General features: G+C 38.3%; 1 protein-coding gene across 4 annotated transcripts; it reads left to right on the top strand.

Moving 5' to 3' along the window:
• gipc3 (GIPC PDZ domain containing family, member 3) lies at positions 1–16,458 on the top strand. Of its 4 annotated transcripts, none has more exons than XM_044200360.1 (7): positions 1–149; positions 1,605–1,946; positions 5,228–5,413; positions 5,985–6,165; positions 13,046–13,155; positions 13,813–13,894; positions 15,907–16,458. In XM_044200360.1, exons 2-7 carry the CDS (start codon positions 1,653–1,655, stop codon positions 16,056–16,058), a joined length of 1,005 nt encoding a protein of 334 aa, XP_044056295.1. In that variant the 5' UTR covers positions 1–149; positions 1,605–1,652; the 3' UTR covers positions 16,059–16,458. The 4 variants fall into 4 exon arrangements, with proteins under 4 accessions (XP_044056295.1, XP_044056296.1, XP_044056297.1 ...); XM_044200361.1 differs by having other exon boundaries at positions 1,600–1,946; XM_044200362.1 differs by lacking the exon at positions 1–149 and having other exon boundaries at positions 651–1,946; positions 13,816–13,894.
• Positions 16,459–16,900: the final 442 nt, after the last annotated feature.

The raw sequence follows: 16,900 nt of genomic DNA, 5'->3' as shown, positions 1-16,900 counted from the left end.
TATCTGTTGCAAAAGGAATGTTTTACCAGAGAGATCCTCATTATCAGCTGCTGGAGTAAACACTGACCTTGGGAGGCTAGCAACACCTTGGCCTGGAAAAACGAGGCCATGACGCACAGACAGCTGCAGCTTTGCACGTGAGAGCACAGGTGTGTTGGAATGCTTATGAAGCAGGATAAAAAACACATCACAGGCTGCACTCCTGTACAATGATGCAATGTAAAGTTTTGGGGTATACATGTCAAAAAATGTTCTATTTCCAAACAAAGCCCAATATATGGCAGTATCACTCAGAATTATACATGTCAGAAATAACATTTTTGCAGAGATGTAAACATGTATTAACAATAGTAAAGCATTATATTATGACCATTCAAATAGGAAAGATTTTTAACTTGAGGCATTTAAATCAGTCAAGTATTTGAGCATCTCAAACCCTCTTTTAGTACATACCATGCATACCTGTACTGGAAAGAATATTTGTAGGAGAATTACAATGGGATTGTAATGCTGGTGACACATTCCCAGCTGGCATTTTAAAATGTGATTTTTGTGGAATTTCCAGATCCAGAAAGAGAGATAGATAGCTTTTTGTGTCCTGACACCTTAGTAATGCATCACATGGGACAAAGTGCGACAAATAAAATTGTTAAGGCTAACGGATCATCATGGCAGAACAAAATGGTATTATGTTGATCAAATCGTGGCTTTCTGTCAAGGCATCCAGTCAAGCTTCGGGTTTGGATGATGAGTGGAAATCCCCTTGGCTCTATCGAAGCTATCTAGGTCTTTTATCTGTTTCAATCTATCTGTCTCAGATATAGAACGTAGAGAAAATGTGTGTGTCATCATACATTATATAGTACATTTGCAGTGCTTCTATTATTTGTCACTAGTATATCAGGCATTTTGTTCTGACTCCTTTTCACAGGGATGTTTACTTTTCATAATTAATTAGCGCCATTATATAATTGAATTTAGGATAGTGAGTGACCTATGTGACTTTTTAAAATTGCATCGGCTTTAACTGTCATCTTCTGTATCTGTGGGCTGTCTGTGAAGTCAAAAAGGTCAGTGCATCACCAAGGATTCACCCCACCAACAGCCTATTTCATTCAATGAGGCCAGCGAGGGGGGGGCACCTTACTCCCTACCCAATGATATCATTTTACCTGTAACACTGGGATATTGTCTGTTGCCATCTTACAAGCTGCCCACTCTGGAAATCATTTTGTAGATATGCAGGCATTTTCACACTTCAGAAGGGTCATGTGTGTGCAACATGTCTCGCAGCCAGACTGATATGGGGGATTAGTCTTAACCATGTCATGTGTATGAAGAAACCTTTACCTGATGTGTTTTGTTTGTGTTCTCTATGCGTGAGCTGCCAGAGGCTCAGGTGTAACACATTCAATCCTCACCTCAAAGGGTGTTGGGTTTCTACCCAGCAGGGTCTGGCTGGCCTCTTCCAGCTACGGTTACCAGGCTACTCTCATCACTAATTCATCTGCGCTCTTCGCCCCTAAGCTCTGGGTGGCTGGTTGGTTGGGTGGTTGGTCGATTAAACGGGGGGAAGGACAAAGTTTTTCTCTTTGCCAGAACAGTGCACCATCAGGGCTCCTAGAAGAGGACCATACCTGAGCTGGAGCCCGATGCAGAACGGTGAGGCTATGAGCCCGCAGGACTCCAAGGCAACAGGGGCCGAGGCCATGGAGGAGCAGAAGGCCCAGAACCAGAGCCAGAATCAGGGGTTTGTGGAGCCCACAGCGCCTCAGCTTCCTCCTCCTTTACCACCACAAACAGGGCCACCAGAATACCCGAGACCTAGGCTCATCTTCCATACCCAGCTGGCTCACGGGAGTCCCACAGGCCGCATCCACGGATTCACCAACGTCAAGGAGCTGTACACCAAGATAGCTGAAGTATTCAACATCTCTCCCTCAGAGGTACAAAACAAACCCAACAATGAATGTAAACATGATTAGGCTAATTAGTTGCATTTCCAGTTTTGTGGAAAATGATTGTGGTATTCCTTTCTTGCATGTTTTTGGTCTGGCAGGCCAGCTGCAAGTAGGTATTAGGTTTCCATTCTAGGCTTTTTTCCATGATGCACTATTGAAGATCATTTAGCCTCACTACTGTCTGCCAGACTTTGTACTCATCTGGGCCTTGATGAGGATCAATAATAGAAATGTTATGAGACACCACACATATAACACAACAAGTCACAGTAATGGATGTGACATTAGAGTAAAACAAAACCAGATAATAGAAATCTTGCTTTGAAAGTTATTCAAATAATAGAAAATAGGTGCTTAGTTATATTAATGCAAATATCCTCAAAATTCCAACCTGTTACAGATAATTACTGTACCTATTTTGCCTAATTCATTGGGAATAATCTGATGGATGATTATCAGCACTAAATCCAGCAGTGCTTCATTTCAGTTCATACAGAAACCAAGGCAAAATGGTCAAATACTCAAGTGAAAACAGCCTTTTTAAAGGGGCAGAGGCAGAGATAGTCCCAGGTATGGGAGAAGCTCCAAAATTGCTGGATCCTACATTTCCCATAATGCAAACATTAGAAATATTTAATTAGACCCTTCCTGTCTTTCAGACTCAGTTTGAAACACAGGCTTTCTTTCATAATGTGGTGGCGTCCAAACCCAATCCAAGATAATCCCCCGATGACATCACAAGGGTTATTTTCTCAGACTTGATGAAGCTCCTCCAAAGCCATGTGAGATGTTTTCATAGTCTGACTAGTGCTCCACATGACTAGTAAACTGACCTTTGTGTGTAAAAATGGTGGAGTCCCCATTTAAAATACTCCTAGAAGTAACATTACCCTGTAACAAGTGACAGGTAACCAGTATTTCCAAAATGGTTTTATAACATTATGGGACTAAACAGTTAATTCATAGCACTCTAGGGGATCAAAAGTGGGGTTAGGTTATAGCAGGCAGCTGCTTCACAAGGCCAGAATCCTTGAGAAGAAGTCGAGTCACTAAACCTTTAGTAGGTCAGGGCTGGCCAAACCACACTGCAGCCTGATACTGCTCTTAATACTCAACCCAACCAAAGGCCACAGGCTGTCTGAGAAAGATATCTGTGGCTACACTTAATTGTTGTATTTTAGATTACATTTATCCAGAGCAGCTGGAAGTAGATGCAACAGCAGAGTGATCAAAGAATGTGTAGGCGGAAATTGATAGTTGTGGAAAGACTGTAGCAAAGCTTTAAGTGTAGGCAACCGATTTTGTGTCTTTCTTTTTGTCTGCAGAAATTGGTTTACTGAACTAAACTGTGGTAAATGAAACCTAAAGCATCATTGAGCGTATTCACAACTGGTATCACAGTATTTCATAATTGAAAAAATGCTGCCTGTTGTCTGTGCAGGTCAATATTATGCTACAATGATAAATTGTAAAATAAGTTTACCTCTTTGAATTATTAAGTAAGGATGGGCATGTATGATGCTGTTCTGCAGCGTTCTCCAATATATTATGGAAACACACTCGGCAACAGAACAATAGATATTCAACATTATATAATATCAATAGCGTTATGAAGTCCACCATGAAGGCTTTTCCTATCTGTGTATCACAACCATAAATGACTGGAGATGAATGGATAATAGACCAATGAAGACCTTGGACTGCAGTCAGACTGTTCCACTTACCAAGAGCATTACCATGAGCAATATCTAACAGGAACTGCTGTCCCAAAGTGAGATAACAGTTTACTCAGGTTATCTTGAATTTCCGTTATGGATTATTAAGTCAAACTTGAACTTTAACTTCAGATTTCAGGTTTCAGCTTCAGATTTTTTAAAAACAAAGACTTCACTATCTTCTGTTCTAAACTATAAAGAGTCTGAAGAGATGTAATCAGAGAGTCACATGTTCAGGCAGCAATATCAAATGTGCAAATGCTGTTCTTTAAGACACATATGCTCTAATACATGGCTGATATTAGACGGTGTGATCCTGAGAATTAGTCAGATTTGATAACTTCTAGATGTTGGAGAAAAGGTCTTAATTGCAAGTGTATATTACTATCAGCTACTTATTATCATTTGAATTCAACCACTAACCTTTGAAAACAGGAGTTAAGAGTTAAATCATGGGATTTAAACTCTTAACTCCTAAAACAAACACAGAACTGTATTATCAAATAGTCTGTGTGCTGAGACACTGTCACTTTTAGGCTTAAACATTAATTTTAAAATATGCAAAGGCTCTTAATGACTTATCACATTCATGGCTCAGTACAAAATGCCACAATAGCAAAATCTAATTGTTAGGCTCTACTGCCCTCTGCTGTTAAATCTCCATACAGCACAGCTAAAGAAATTCTGATGAAGAAATTGAAACACCAGGGAAAGTCACAGGATTGCCAAAGAAACTATAACCACATATACTGTAAATAGGCAGAAAATTATACTTATTTTTAACATATGGATTGATCATCCCCAGCAAATTACTTTTTATAAAATGAATGAAATAAGTTTTGAAAAACTACATCCACTCGAAGTTTTCACTAAAAGCAAATTGAAGTTGAAGTAAATTCTTGTGCAATGTCACTGACATTATTTAAAAGTAAAATCGTGTCCTTTTTTTAACAATGTGCTATCAAAGATTTAGGGGCCACTTTAAAATGGTGAATGTATTTTTAAAATCAAACTTTTAATTTGGTATCACATGAAAAGACAGTTTGTAGTATTGATGATAACTGCTAGTCATTGTTTTACCTCTGTGAGCCCTTGTGAGAACTTGCACATTATTACTAAAATACAACCTTCTGTGCCCATTTCCTAAACTGCCATTTACATAATCTTGACAATGGAACATGTTTTAGTTGGCTTTTGTTTCTACAACAAAAAATTGTTACACTTCAATTGTCCAGTTTAAAGATATGTTGGAAATATTAATAGTTTTACGACTAATTATTTTTCATACAGTAATACGGCTAAAAATAAAACCTAATGGAGTCTTAAGCTTGTTTACTACAGAGTGTGGACATCATATCATAAACAGTCCGATATCCCAGTGATAAATAATATCTTTACAAAACTCATGATGTTACATTTTTATGTGCTGGTGATTCAACTCTGTGGTCATTTTGAAGCTGCAGTTTGTGGTGTTGTTGTATTGGATTACTTTATATTACAGGGTATAGTGTTTCACTTTTGCATGGGTGTTGGTCCATTTCCTCCCCTTAGATCCTGTTCTGCACCCTCAACTCACATAAAGTGGACATGCAGAAGCTGCTGGGGGGGCAGATCGGACTGGAAGACTTCATCTTCGCTCACGTCAGAGGGGAGACCAAGGAGGTGGAGGTGACAAAGACGGAAGATGCATTGGGCCTCACTATCACAGACAATGGAGCTGGATATGCTTTCATCAAGGTGAACAAGTGGGAGACCAAAACAGGCTGAAGGACAGAAAACTTAGATTTCTTATTACCTATAGCTTTGCAAAATTTTGAGTTTTATTGCAGAAGAATAACAAAGACAACATCAGTGAAATAGCTCAAGAGTCTTCAGTTGGTCAGTCAAACTCTGGGGCTGTGTGTTTAAAAATGTAAACCCTCAAAAGAGGGTTTACATTTTTAAACAGCCTAGGCTGTTCTTCATCAGTATTGTCACATAGAAAATTAATTTGTTACACTCTTATTTTGTTAAACAAGGATTTAGGTTACATAGGTATCACCAAGAAAGCTCTGTGATATTGCTCATTTTATATGAGTAGATTATCAAGCAATTTCAGTCTATGGTTGACAACACCTGCACAGGAATTTCTAAATTAAAAAAATATTGACCAAAGAACTTCTGTTTGATTTGTCTATTTCCTAAAACAAATATGTACAGTTCTGAAAGGAAGGTCTGTCGTCTTAATTTGTAGAAGTATGCAAACTGGGAATCTGCACGCATGTAAAAAATTCTGTAAAATAAGTAAAAAAAAATCTGTTTCTTTCAGAGGATAAAGGAAAGCAGCACCATAGACCAGCTGAAGACAGTATGTGTTGGTGACCACATTGAGGCCATCAATGACCAGAGCATTGTAGGGTGTCGACACTACGAGGTGGCTAAGATGCTAAAAGAGCAACCGAGAGGCATACCCTTCACGCTCCGCTTGGTGGGGCCCAAGAAGGCCTTTGGTGAGTGGAAAATGTTTTTTGATGACTGGGCTTCACTGTCATGTGTAGAACAGATGGAGAGTGGAAGTTTCTGAACAAACACTCCTAAAAAATGGTGGTTAAAAGTAAACATAATATTATCTACAGTTGGGGTTCACCTTGTAGTACATTTCTGCTTTTGGTAGGCAGGTTACTCCAAAAAAACATTACAATGTGTTTCATGTTACATGGTGTGATAGGATGAATTTGGCATGATGCTCAATATCATTAGCCTATATTTGACAAATACTTTCACAGATATCTGGAGTAAGAAACTGCTGTCCCTATTCCTTGCATGCCTGTATGTACTGGTGTTACTGCATTAGTCAACACTGAATCTGTGTACCGATACCATTAATACTCAGTAGTCTTTGTACACATTTGGACAAAAAATGTCAGTATGCATTCCTTCCCATCCGAATCCTGCACCTTGTAATCACTTGCATTCCTCGGTATAAATCCACTCCTAAATTCATTATAGAATAAAAACCAGCTGGGCTCTTACTGAGAACCAGGAAGTGAAAGCACAGGAATAAGGAGCTGGCCATCATTGCTATCTTAAGCTTGCAGCACACATAGGAAGCAGAAGTGTATGTCGGTGTGTGTCATTCATAATACTGACATTTAATATCATTAGCACCAAAAACTGCTCCCAGGGTATATTTTTTATGATAGGACTGTCCTTGCAAGGTTTAGCACAAACAGCTGATTCCTACAAATAGGAAGCCTTTGTTGTCCACAGTTGGCCCCAGTGGTTGATGGCTTTCAGCATTCCCTCGTACTTTTCCTTATCTTATCAGCCAAACAGGAAGAGGAGACAGGGACATTTTAGAGATCACTGGCTATCTGCCTGGAAGAATTATTAAACTTAGCAGCTACATTTCATTGACCAGTATTATGGCAGTGGCTGTTAAGCCTCAGCCCGAAGGATCTTGTGTGACAGTAGATGCTCTAAGGTGACTCTGTTAGGATTTGATTTCAATAATCAAATAAACTAAACTTTAAAACAAGATATTCACAGTCTGAAAAAGTGTTAGCAAAATAGAAGCAAAATAAATCTTTTTGGTTGTAAGTAAATTCAGTTCTTGTTTATAGACTGAGAGAGTCGGTATAGAGTCTGTGATGATACAGAGAAACTGAAGCATTTTGGTTACAGTTTTTGTCAAAAAAAAAAAATGCAGGGCATTAAATCAACTCTTCAAATTCTGAAATAATTTTTCATTCTCAATTAATTCTTTTATCACATCGCAAACACAGGAGAAACTGAGGCTCTTCAAAAGTGGATACTGCACAGCAATGCATTTCAAAATTTTAAGGTTTGTTTTTGGTTTACAATTCAACTCCAGGCATAAGACATGCAGAACAGAAATGAAGCAAACCCTTTGGAATACAGAAACAACCTAGAAGCACCCTCCACAGACACACACACACACTCACACTCACACTCACACACGCACACACACGTTTGTACTTCTATGAGGACCCTTTTTGACATAATACCTTCCCTAACCCCTAATCCTAACCTCACAACTACATACCTAACCTATAATTGCCTACCTTAACCTTAACCTAAACCCAATTCCAACCTTAATGCTAAAAATGTCTCAATCCCTTAAAAAGCTGGCCAAAATGTCCTCACTCTCAAATTTTAAAACTCAAATTGGTCCTCACAAATATAGTACAAGAGCAGACACACACATTTATACTACTATTATTGTACTTGTGAGAACATTGTATGGATAATCGTTGCATGGAGGCTTACCCTAACCTCACCCACAACTGCATTCTTAACCCCAACATTTAGATCTCATAGCTCCTCTGAAAAATAGACCAAACTCAAAGACTAGAAAACAGCCATGGTTAAATGACAGTATTCAAAGCTGTAAAAAGAAATGCAGAAGAGCAGAACGCAGATGGAAGAAATCAGGTCTCCAGGTCCACTTTGTGGCCATGAAAGGGTTATTACGCCTTTGGTGAAGGATGCAAGAACATGTCATTTCTCTGCACTTATTTCTGCCCATCAGCACAACCCCAGATTCCTATTTAAGACTGTGGATCAGTTAGTTAACCCTGCCTCTCCTTGTGCCCCTGCTGATTGTGAAAAGTTTCTTTTGCACTTTGCTGGAAAGGTGGAGTTAATAAGATCTGATATCACCCCCAATCCTGCCTTTTTAGATGTAGATCACCTGCTCAGGGATTCTTTGAGCAATTTTTCTGCTGTTACGCTGCCTGAACTCGCAGACATCATGTCGCTCATGAGAGTATCCACCAGCCCTCTGGACAAAATCCCAATTAAGTTTTTTTTGGAAGTTATGGATGGTATTGCGCCCCTTTTACAAATTATTTTTAACAGCTTACTGTCTACTGGCTGCATCCCTGATTACTTTAAAACAGCTAGTGTCCAACCAGTCCTAAAAAAACCTGGGCTTGATCCCACCCTCCTGGATAACTATTGCCCAATCTCCAAATTACCTTTTATTTAGAAGATTCTCGAAAAACTTGTATCTAAGCAGCTTCTTGCTGCTGTGGAAAACAATAATACCTTTGAAAAGTTCTAATCTGGCTTTCGTCAACATCACAGCAGTGAGACAGCCCTTCTCAAAGTCACCAATGACCTTTTAATGAATGCAGACGCAGGCATGTGTTCAATTCTTGTGCTGTTGGACTTAAGTGCTGCCTTTGACACAATTGATCATGCCATTCTTTTAGATAGACTGAGGCACTGGGTGGGTATATCTGGCACTGCACTAGACTGGTTCTCATCTTATCTGTCCAATAGGAAATTCTGTGTCAGCATTAATAACTTCATGTTATCCTTTTCCCATATCAAGTACGGTTTGCCTCAAGGTTCAATTCTGGGACCAATACTGTTCTCCTTATACATGCTTCCTTTGGGTGATGAAATCCGCAGACATGGTATTTCTTTTCATTGTTATGCGGATGACACACAGTTTTACCTCCCTGTCAAGTCCACTGATCTTAGTATGCTTAAGTAGAGTTCTCTGCAGGACTGCCTGACTGACATAAAAAATTGGATGTTGATAAATTTTCTTCATCTCAACTCAAATAAAACTGAAATCCTTATTATTGGGCCCCAACACATCACTAAACAAATACTGCCATCTACTGGTAACCTGTCACAACATATCAAGCCTGTTACAAGAAATCTTGGTGTCCTGTTTGATAACAATTTATGTTTTGAGCAACATATCACTAAGCTTGTCCAATCATGTTTTTATCACCTCAGAAATATTGCAAAAATCCAATCTATTTTAATTCTTAGTGATGCAGAAACTGTTGTACATGCTTTTATCTCCTCATGCCTTGATTATTGTAACAGCCTGTTCACTTGTCTTAATCAAAAAACTTTGACACGACTGCAGACTACAAGTCTCAGCTGCTAGTGTTTGTTTTAGGATTGATTATAAGATGTTGTTGATTACTTTTAAGGCTCTTCATGGCCTGGCTCCAGACAATATTTTAGACCTTGTAATCCCTTATGAACCTTCACGTAGTTTGAGATCTTCGGGCAGGGGTCTCCTGTCTGTTCCTGGGTCCAGGATGAAAACTAAGGGGGACAGAGCTTTTGCCATCAGGGCCCTGAGGCTCTGGAACAACTTGCCCGAAAAAATTAGGTTGTCTGAGTCAGAGTCTTCGTTTAAGTCTCTTCTCAAAACACATTTTTATCTGAAAGCATATCCTGATTCTACCTGAACTTGCTGTTTATTTTATTGTTTATTTTATTGCTTTTGTGTGTTTTATTTCTTTATATTTCGTCATTCACTGTGGTATTTTATTTATCTTGTTGTGAAGCACTTTGTACTTTGTTTTGATAAGTGCTCCATAAATAAAGTTTTATTATTATTATTATTATTTAACCTTTAACCTCCATAACCAAGTACCAAAAATAAACGGTCAAGATTATGTGGACCGAATTTTTGTGCACAGATGGGAAGGGAGTACCCACAATGTAACAGTGTGAGCACTGTTTAGTCCAGTGTGATGAAAACACTAACAGAGAGAGAGAGAGCATGCGTAGTATGTCAATTTTTCATTTGCTTTGCAGTCACATAGCAGTCAGTGCCAAAGAAACTGTAAATATTTTATCCAAATGTATTTCTTGTACTTTCTCTGTTGCTAGAGAACCTGAAAGGCACTTTTTATTTACATTTCAGCCATTTGTTATGCCAGGAATAAAAATGGGTGAACAAATTCATTGGGTTACAGTGTTACATTAATGTATTTGTATGCCAAGTTACACTGAGAAAAGATTAGTAATGGTCTGAGAGGTTTATTTAATTTTAATATTAGGTGACATCAACTTATATCAGCCTTGTGTTGATTACCAAAATCTGCTCTTACACAGAGCAAATTTTTGTGCACTTTGAACTTGTGACCTTTTTTCAGAGCATTCCCTTTCACCATGAGGTCGTCCTCTCTTTTCCCTACCAAAAAATGTTTTACCTGTCAAAAATACAATAAATGGCTTTTTATTGTATCTGGTTTAGACAATGGAGAAGAAGGAAGGGAGTTTCTAAGTGGATGTAGCAGACTAGAGCCCAGCTGTCCACAACCTCACTTATTAGACATGAAACTAAATCCATAGACAATGGGCTGACTTCCTGTTAACAATCAGTATCTCTTAGTATATTGGTACCATGCCTACTGATGATATTGAGAAACACGTAAATAGTTGACAAACACTCTCAAGTCAAAGTCCACTTATTTGCTCCCTTGTTCTGGAGCTTTCCACTGTATGAGTCAGTCTTCATCAGCAGATTGAGTTTGCTCAATTGTTGGAACTGTAGGTGTTCAAACTCATCCATGTCAACATAAAACTTGTTTTTCCTGCTAGCTGCTGTGTTCAAGATCAAGCTGTCAAGCTCAATAGAAATATAGTCTAGCTAAAATATCGCATATTGTATATTTGTTGAACATTTTTATCTGTGTCTATTATCAAACCACAACCTGGTTTTGGAATTAAAAACAGCTTTGTGAAGCTCATAATCAAGTCCTCAGTTGTGTTGTTTAGCAAAAACATAGTGTTTAGTGTCTTTCACTCAGTTGTGTGTGTTTTCTAGGGTTTACTCTAAGCCATGATTATTTACAACTAAACTTTCACACTTGCTGCACTACATAATCTTACAGTGTTTGTGACTGAAGTGACAGCAATTCAGGTGGCATCTAGGTAAGCCACAATTATAAATGCAGGTGTACAACTGGCACGTATAAACTTCAAGTCCAATGATCAGTGGAAGCTTTAGGTCTGATGTCACTAATTCTACACTATTGAGATTAAGTAAAAGTTATATATAGTGTCAGTTTTTAAGATCACATAAAGTAACTTACAGAGGGACAAACAGTACTTCCTGAGTATCAGCCACGAACACTGTTAGTGTGACATAGCTGATGCTGACCTCTGACATCTCTCAGTAAAGGGTTTAATTTCCCTTTGGAATCAGTGATGTGTAATACTGAATACAGATGTTCATTTTCACACAGGCCCTGTGGTGTGTGTTCAAAATAACTATTTGAGTAACACAGTTAAGCAGATCAACATGTCATAACAAGACTATGAGCTACAGCTACGCTAGCGCCTCTGTGAGCTAAATGCTAACATCAGAATTACTAACATGCTCACAAAGTTATGTTAGTTATGTTCATGTGCACCATCTTAGTTTAGCGTGTTAGCATGCTAACATTTGTTAATTATCACTAAACACAAAGTACAGCTGGTGGCAGTAGAAGAAAAATGAAAGGATCACCAAAGTTTTTTAATCCTGAGGGGGACATGAAGGTCTGTAGCAAATTTCATGGCAATCCATCCAATAGTTGTCGAGGCATTTCATTCAAAAACAAAAATTTCAACTTCATGGTGGCACCAGAAGAAAAAGTCATGGGATCATCAAAGTCAGTAAAATGCATTGTCTGTGAAACACAAAGGTCTGTACAAACTTTTGTTCCAATTCATGTAAGAGATGTTGAGATATTTAATTGGATGAGAAAGCTTTGATCTGCTGGTGGTGCTATATTAAAAGTCAAAGGTTCAGTAAAGTCATTAGGATTCATCCTCAGATATTTCAATCTGGACCAAAGTGGTGAAGCGACCAACCGACAGACTGACATTGCCATTCCTAGAGCCACTGTGCCAGTGTGACTAAAAAGGTCATGATGATGTGGCTTTGTTTTCCCAAGATCTCAGCTGATTCACAGTTAGCAACTGTATTGTTAACACAAACAAAGTTATTAGGCGTATCAATTAAATGGACAGATGGATTGGAAATCTATGAGTCACATTCACTCTATTACAGAACTCTTCCTTTACTGGAACTTCGGAAACATGTTAAATTGGCTTTATTACTGGTTGTTCTGTAAATGGGACACAACATCACAACAAACTTGATTTGGAACTTCTTGCTCACAAGCAACATACCTCTATAAAAATTGACTGAGGATGAGTAACAGTCTGTCCAGTTAAAAATAGTTTAATGGTTTGTCATTTGTGAGACAAAAAGTACACATCAGAACAAGGGAATTTGAATTATGGTGTGTTAAATGTGTCTTTCACAGGAATAATATACTGCATTGGGGGGAGTTTTGGTTTCTGGCAGCACAGCAGTGTCTTGGGATATGATAATAGGAAGAACATGGTAGCTAGCAGTGAGAACCACAATGGTTGAAAAGACACAAAAGAGTGCCAGCTGCAGAAACTCAAACTTCAAAAAATCCAAGTTGAAAGGACAGGTGACCACTGGGACAAAGTGCTGTGTAAAAAAACACCATGTCACAGCTAAATAAACCCCACAGTTTCACTCTTTAATTGTATTAATGGTTATCATCCTGTTTGTGTGTGTATTGTTAGACATGATTGGAATGAGGACCAAGGCACCAAAATCTAATGAGGGCAAGATGGTGAACGGAAGGGAGACACTGCGTCTGCGCTCCAAGGGTGCTGCTACAGTTCAGGAAGTGGTGAGTTTCACACGCTATGCTGGACATTGACTGCTGAACTTCCTGATGAACTCAGATAACTGACAAATGTCTTCATTTACAGCTGATTAGATCCTTTTTATCTTTTATGTACTGAGTCATGCCAAAAGCTTAGATTCCCATGTGGGACACAAAATGACCTTAACTGAACTGAACACCCCCAGTTGACTCCAGTCACACATAAATGCATGCACACACATAGTCACACAATATCCATTGTTCATTACTGAACAATGTCTCTCAGCTTCGTCGGAAGTGACCTTTGTAAATAAAGGCATTCTTACTTCTGACACTTCAAGGCAGGATGTTTCACATTACTATTATGAAATGAATCCACAGACCATATAACTTAGAGAAAGTCTGGAGGCCAAAAAGGTTCACTGGTTTTCAAGAAGCAACCAATTCAGAACACTTGACAAGCAAACAGTTTACACCTACCAGCAATACTCGGTTTCATCATCTATAAACTTTGATATATGTATATAACAGTATGATAGGTGATAAACAATAGCCCAAGCTATTCTTGGCTCTTACATGTTTTGGCATGAGAAGATATGCTCTCACGGAGTATGTATCACCATATTTAGAGCATGAACACCACTAAATTACACGTCTGTATTTTGCTATTTGCTCTGCCAGCAGAATGAGTTTGAAGAACAGGCCACCAAGAAAGTGGACGACCTACTGGAGAGCTACATGGGCATCAGAGATCTGGAGCTGGGTAAGACCACCCACATAACACTTGAGTCCTTAAAATAGACATTACCTTTGAGTCCTTTGGAATTAAGGAAAGCGAGCCATTGCTGAATGGATGTTCTCACACAAACCCAGGAGTCAGTGGTGTTTACTGTGGGCTGTAATAGACTGTCCATGGTGCCTCACTGCCTCTCTGGCATGCTGGGATAGACCAGCCCACTTCAAGACTTGGATGGATTAAATGAAAATTCCTCCTCTGATTTTATACTGTGTGGTTATTTAACATTTTTGACGTTTAATTTGACTTCGGCTGGTGAGTTCCTGCATTTTTGAAAATGCCGTCTGACAACCCCCAGAGAGTATGTCTGGATCTTTAGCATTCAGTGCTGGTGGAGGAAGCAATAACGATAGCAGTTTGACAAAAATATTTCCACTCATGGTCAGTTTACTAGCTTTTTCCAACGCTTTCATCTGTAACCTCACAGTCATCCTCTGTGGATGAAGTTTGCTCTTATGTCATGGAGATGTCATGCATGTCATTTCATGCTCAACTGAGCAAACTCCACCTGTTGAGGAAGACCATAGAAAAGTGGACATTGAGTTAGGTTAAGAATAAACAACAACAAGAATCAATAACAATAGTGTAAGCAGAAATAACAAGCAATTGGCAGCATCATTATTGGGCTATTTGTATTCATCTCCACTGAATATCGCAACTGAAAAATTAAGAATTGTAGTTTATTGTGTTGTCAGCACAGGAGAGAGGTTTCTCTATGCTGAAGGTCCTTGGAAGAATCAGGAATTTCAGTTGGACACAAACTTAAAGTTGTGATATGTGTTTGCCCTTTCACAGACTTCCAAGGCCAGTGGCCTGATAAGGACATTTGGCCATAAAATGCTCATTTGAAATTGATTAATGGTGTCTCAATCTGCTCTGTTGTTTGCTTGGATTTGAGCCTATAAAAATATGTGTTGTTTGCTTGGATTTGAGCCTATAAAAATATGTGTTGTTGCATATTTTCATCCAAGTATTGAGGAAGGATGGTCATTTTTAGAATAATGGTGAGAATATTTGATTTACTAGACAGTTTGTTTAGAGAGACAAGACAAGGTTTACTACAACATTGAGCTATATATCAAGGATCCAAGCCATCCTTTCATTCAGATATCTTCAGGCACATAGAAATCTGGCTAGCATATAAACTCCTGTTGTTTGGGAAAAATATGTACATACTGAGAAAGTACTGATTTGTGAATGAGAGCAGATTTAAATAGTCTGACAGTGCATTAAGCTTCAGAATTACATTTCATTTTGCTTGCTGATTAACTGATTTGGTTTGTTATGTCATTCAAACATCAAAATAATATCAAGATACACAGTTTTAGGGAGAAATGTTTGATTATATTTATTTCCTGCACATGAAGACACGGGCTGTGCACATTTTAATCTGTGTTGTTTTTAAAAGCCCTAATGCAAAAATATTCTAGATATAGTAGATATTGGAAGATACTATGAGATATAATATTCATGGTCATCTCATCTTTTTCAGTGTTTCCCACACGTAAGCTTTACTTAGGTGTCCCACCAAAATATATTAATGCCTGTCTAAGAATATTTTGACCCATATTAACAATGGCAGAGGTTCATAAACACAATTTGACATCATCAAGGCTGCTCCTGAATCCCCACACCTGTCCAACAGAACTACCAGTGTATTTGTCATTGTCTGCTTTTGTTGAATTAAACAGAATAGCAGCGTGAATGTTTCTTGAGAGGGTTGCACTGTATGTTACAGTAACATTTGATTTAAAATTACAATCTTAAAAGGGGATATTTTTGAATATAATAGTCCAATTTTATGAGGTAAAAGACTAGAATAGGACCTCTAAATAAATTTTTGGTGCCTGTTGTTTTGGATTTGGCTGCTGAGAAAGAAAACTTACTAGCCACAGTCAAAACTTACCAGCATGTGACAGAAGTTATCAACAGTTAACTCTGGATTGATTCAAATCTGTCCCAACCCATCTCTTCTACAGCAACCACCATCGTGGAAGCGGGCAAAGACAAGAAGAACCCTGATGACTTTGCAGAGGCCTTGGACTCAGTTCTGGGAGATTTTGCTTTCCCTGATGTGTTTTTGTTTGATGTATGGGGAGCTATTGGAGACGTCAAGAATGGTAGAATTTAGACATTTACCATATCCATAACAGCGAGAGAGAAAGAGCTCTGTTCTCTGGTACATCCAACTGGAAAAAAAGAATTTGTAGAAGCTTTTAATGTTGCCTTCACAGTCCTTGCATACATTTTTAATAATTTCCATTAAAACCACGAGAGGGACTGCAATTAATTCAACCCTTTGAACAGTCAAAGTAGATCATCACTCTTAATGTTTTTCTGAATTTTGACAAACACAAAACACAGAAAATTGCAGTGCAGTTTTTTAAAAATACGATTGTATTGAAATCAAAGATTGAAATGAACCTTTACAGTGTAGCCATTTAGCTGGTGATCTTGTTCAGGGTGCAAAACAGTGACAGTAAAAATTGCTGACTTATCCCCATTTTGATTAAAGATAAAAGTTTACGGAATATTTTGAGGGCTCTCTCTGCATACATATAGACCATTATGTAAAGGATATGTAAACAATGTGTCAGGAAACACAACTGCAAAACAGTGGACAATCATCCAGCCATCTAGGAATCAAGGAAGTTAGATAAGCTACAGTAAACCTTTTTCCTCTGATGAAGACCCACTGGGAAAAACAGGAGAGGAACAAGGAGACATTTTTGGGTCATCTCAAACTCACAATATATTAGTCTACTTCTCTATTACCAATAACCTATACAAGCTAGAGAACTGTGTGCATGATTTATAAGTTATAAAAATGTTTGCAAGCAGATTGTCACTATATTTATCCTATTGAGGTAGTAACTGATCTGCACTTAAAAAAAAATAAAAAATTGTTTTAAGACATTACTCAAACATCTGAAAATGGAATCATCTGAGAAAGAGTGCCAAGGGGATAAGCTA

The sequence above is a fragment of the Siniperca chuatsi genome, linkage group LG6, assembly GCF_020085105.1.
Source record: "Siniperca chuatsi isolate FFG_IHB_CAS linkage group LG6, ASM2008510v1, whole genome shotgun sequence".
NCBI classification, from domain to species: Eukaryota; Metazoa; Chordata; class Actinopteri; order Centrarchiformes; family Sinipercidae; genus Siniperca; species Siniperca chuatsi.
The sequence above is the reverse complement of the archived record's forward strand: the minus strand, read 5'-3'. Positions and strand labels throughout refer to the sequence as shown.

Coding starts and splice junctions, on each gene's coding strand:
- gipc3 (XM_044200360.1), top strand. CDS start 1,653: ATGCAGAACGGTGAGGCTATGAGCCCGCAGGACTCCAAGGCAACAGGG. Junction 1,947..5,227: donor TCAACATCTCTCCCTCAGAG/GTACAAAACAAA, acceptor TCCTCCCCTTAG/ATCCTGTTCTGCACCCTCAA. Junction 5,414..5,984: donor CTGGATATGCTTTCATCAAG/GTGAACAAGTGG, acceptor TGTTTCTTTCAG/AGGATAAAGGAAAGCAGCAC.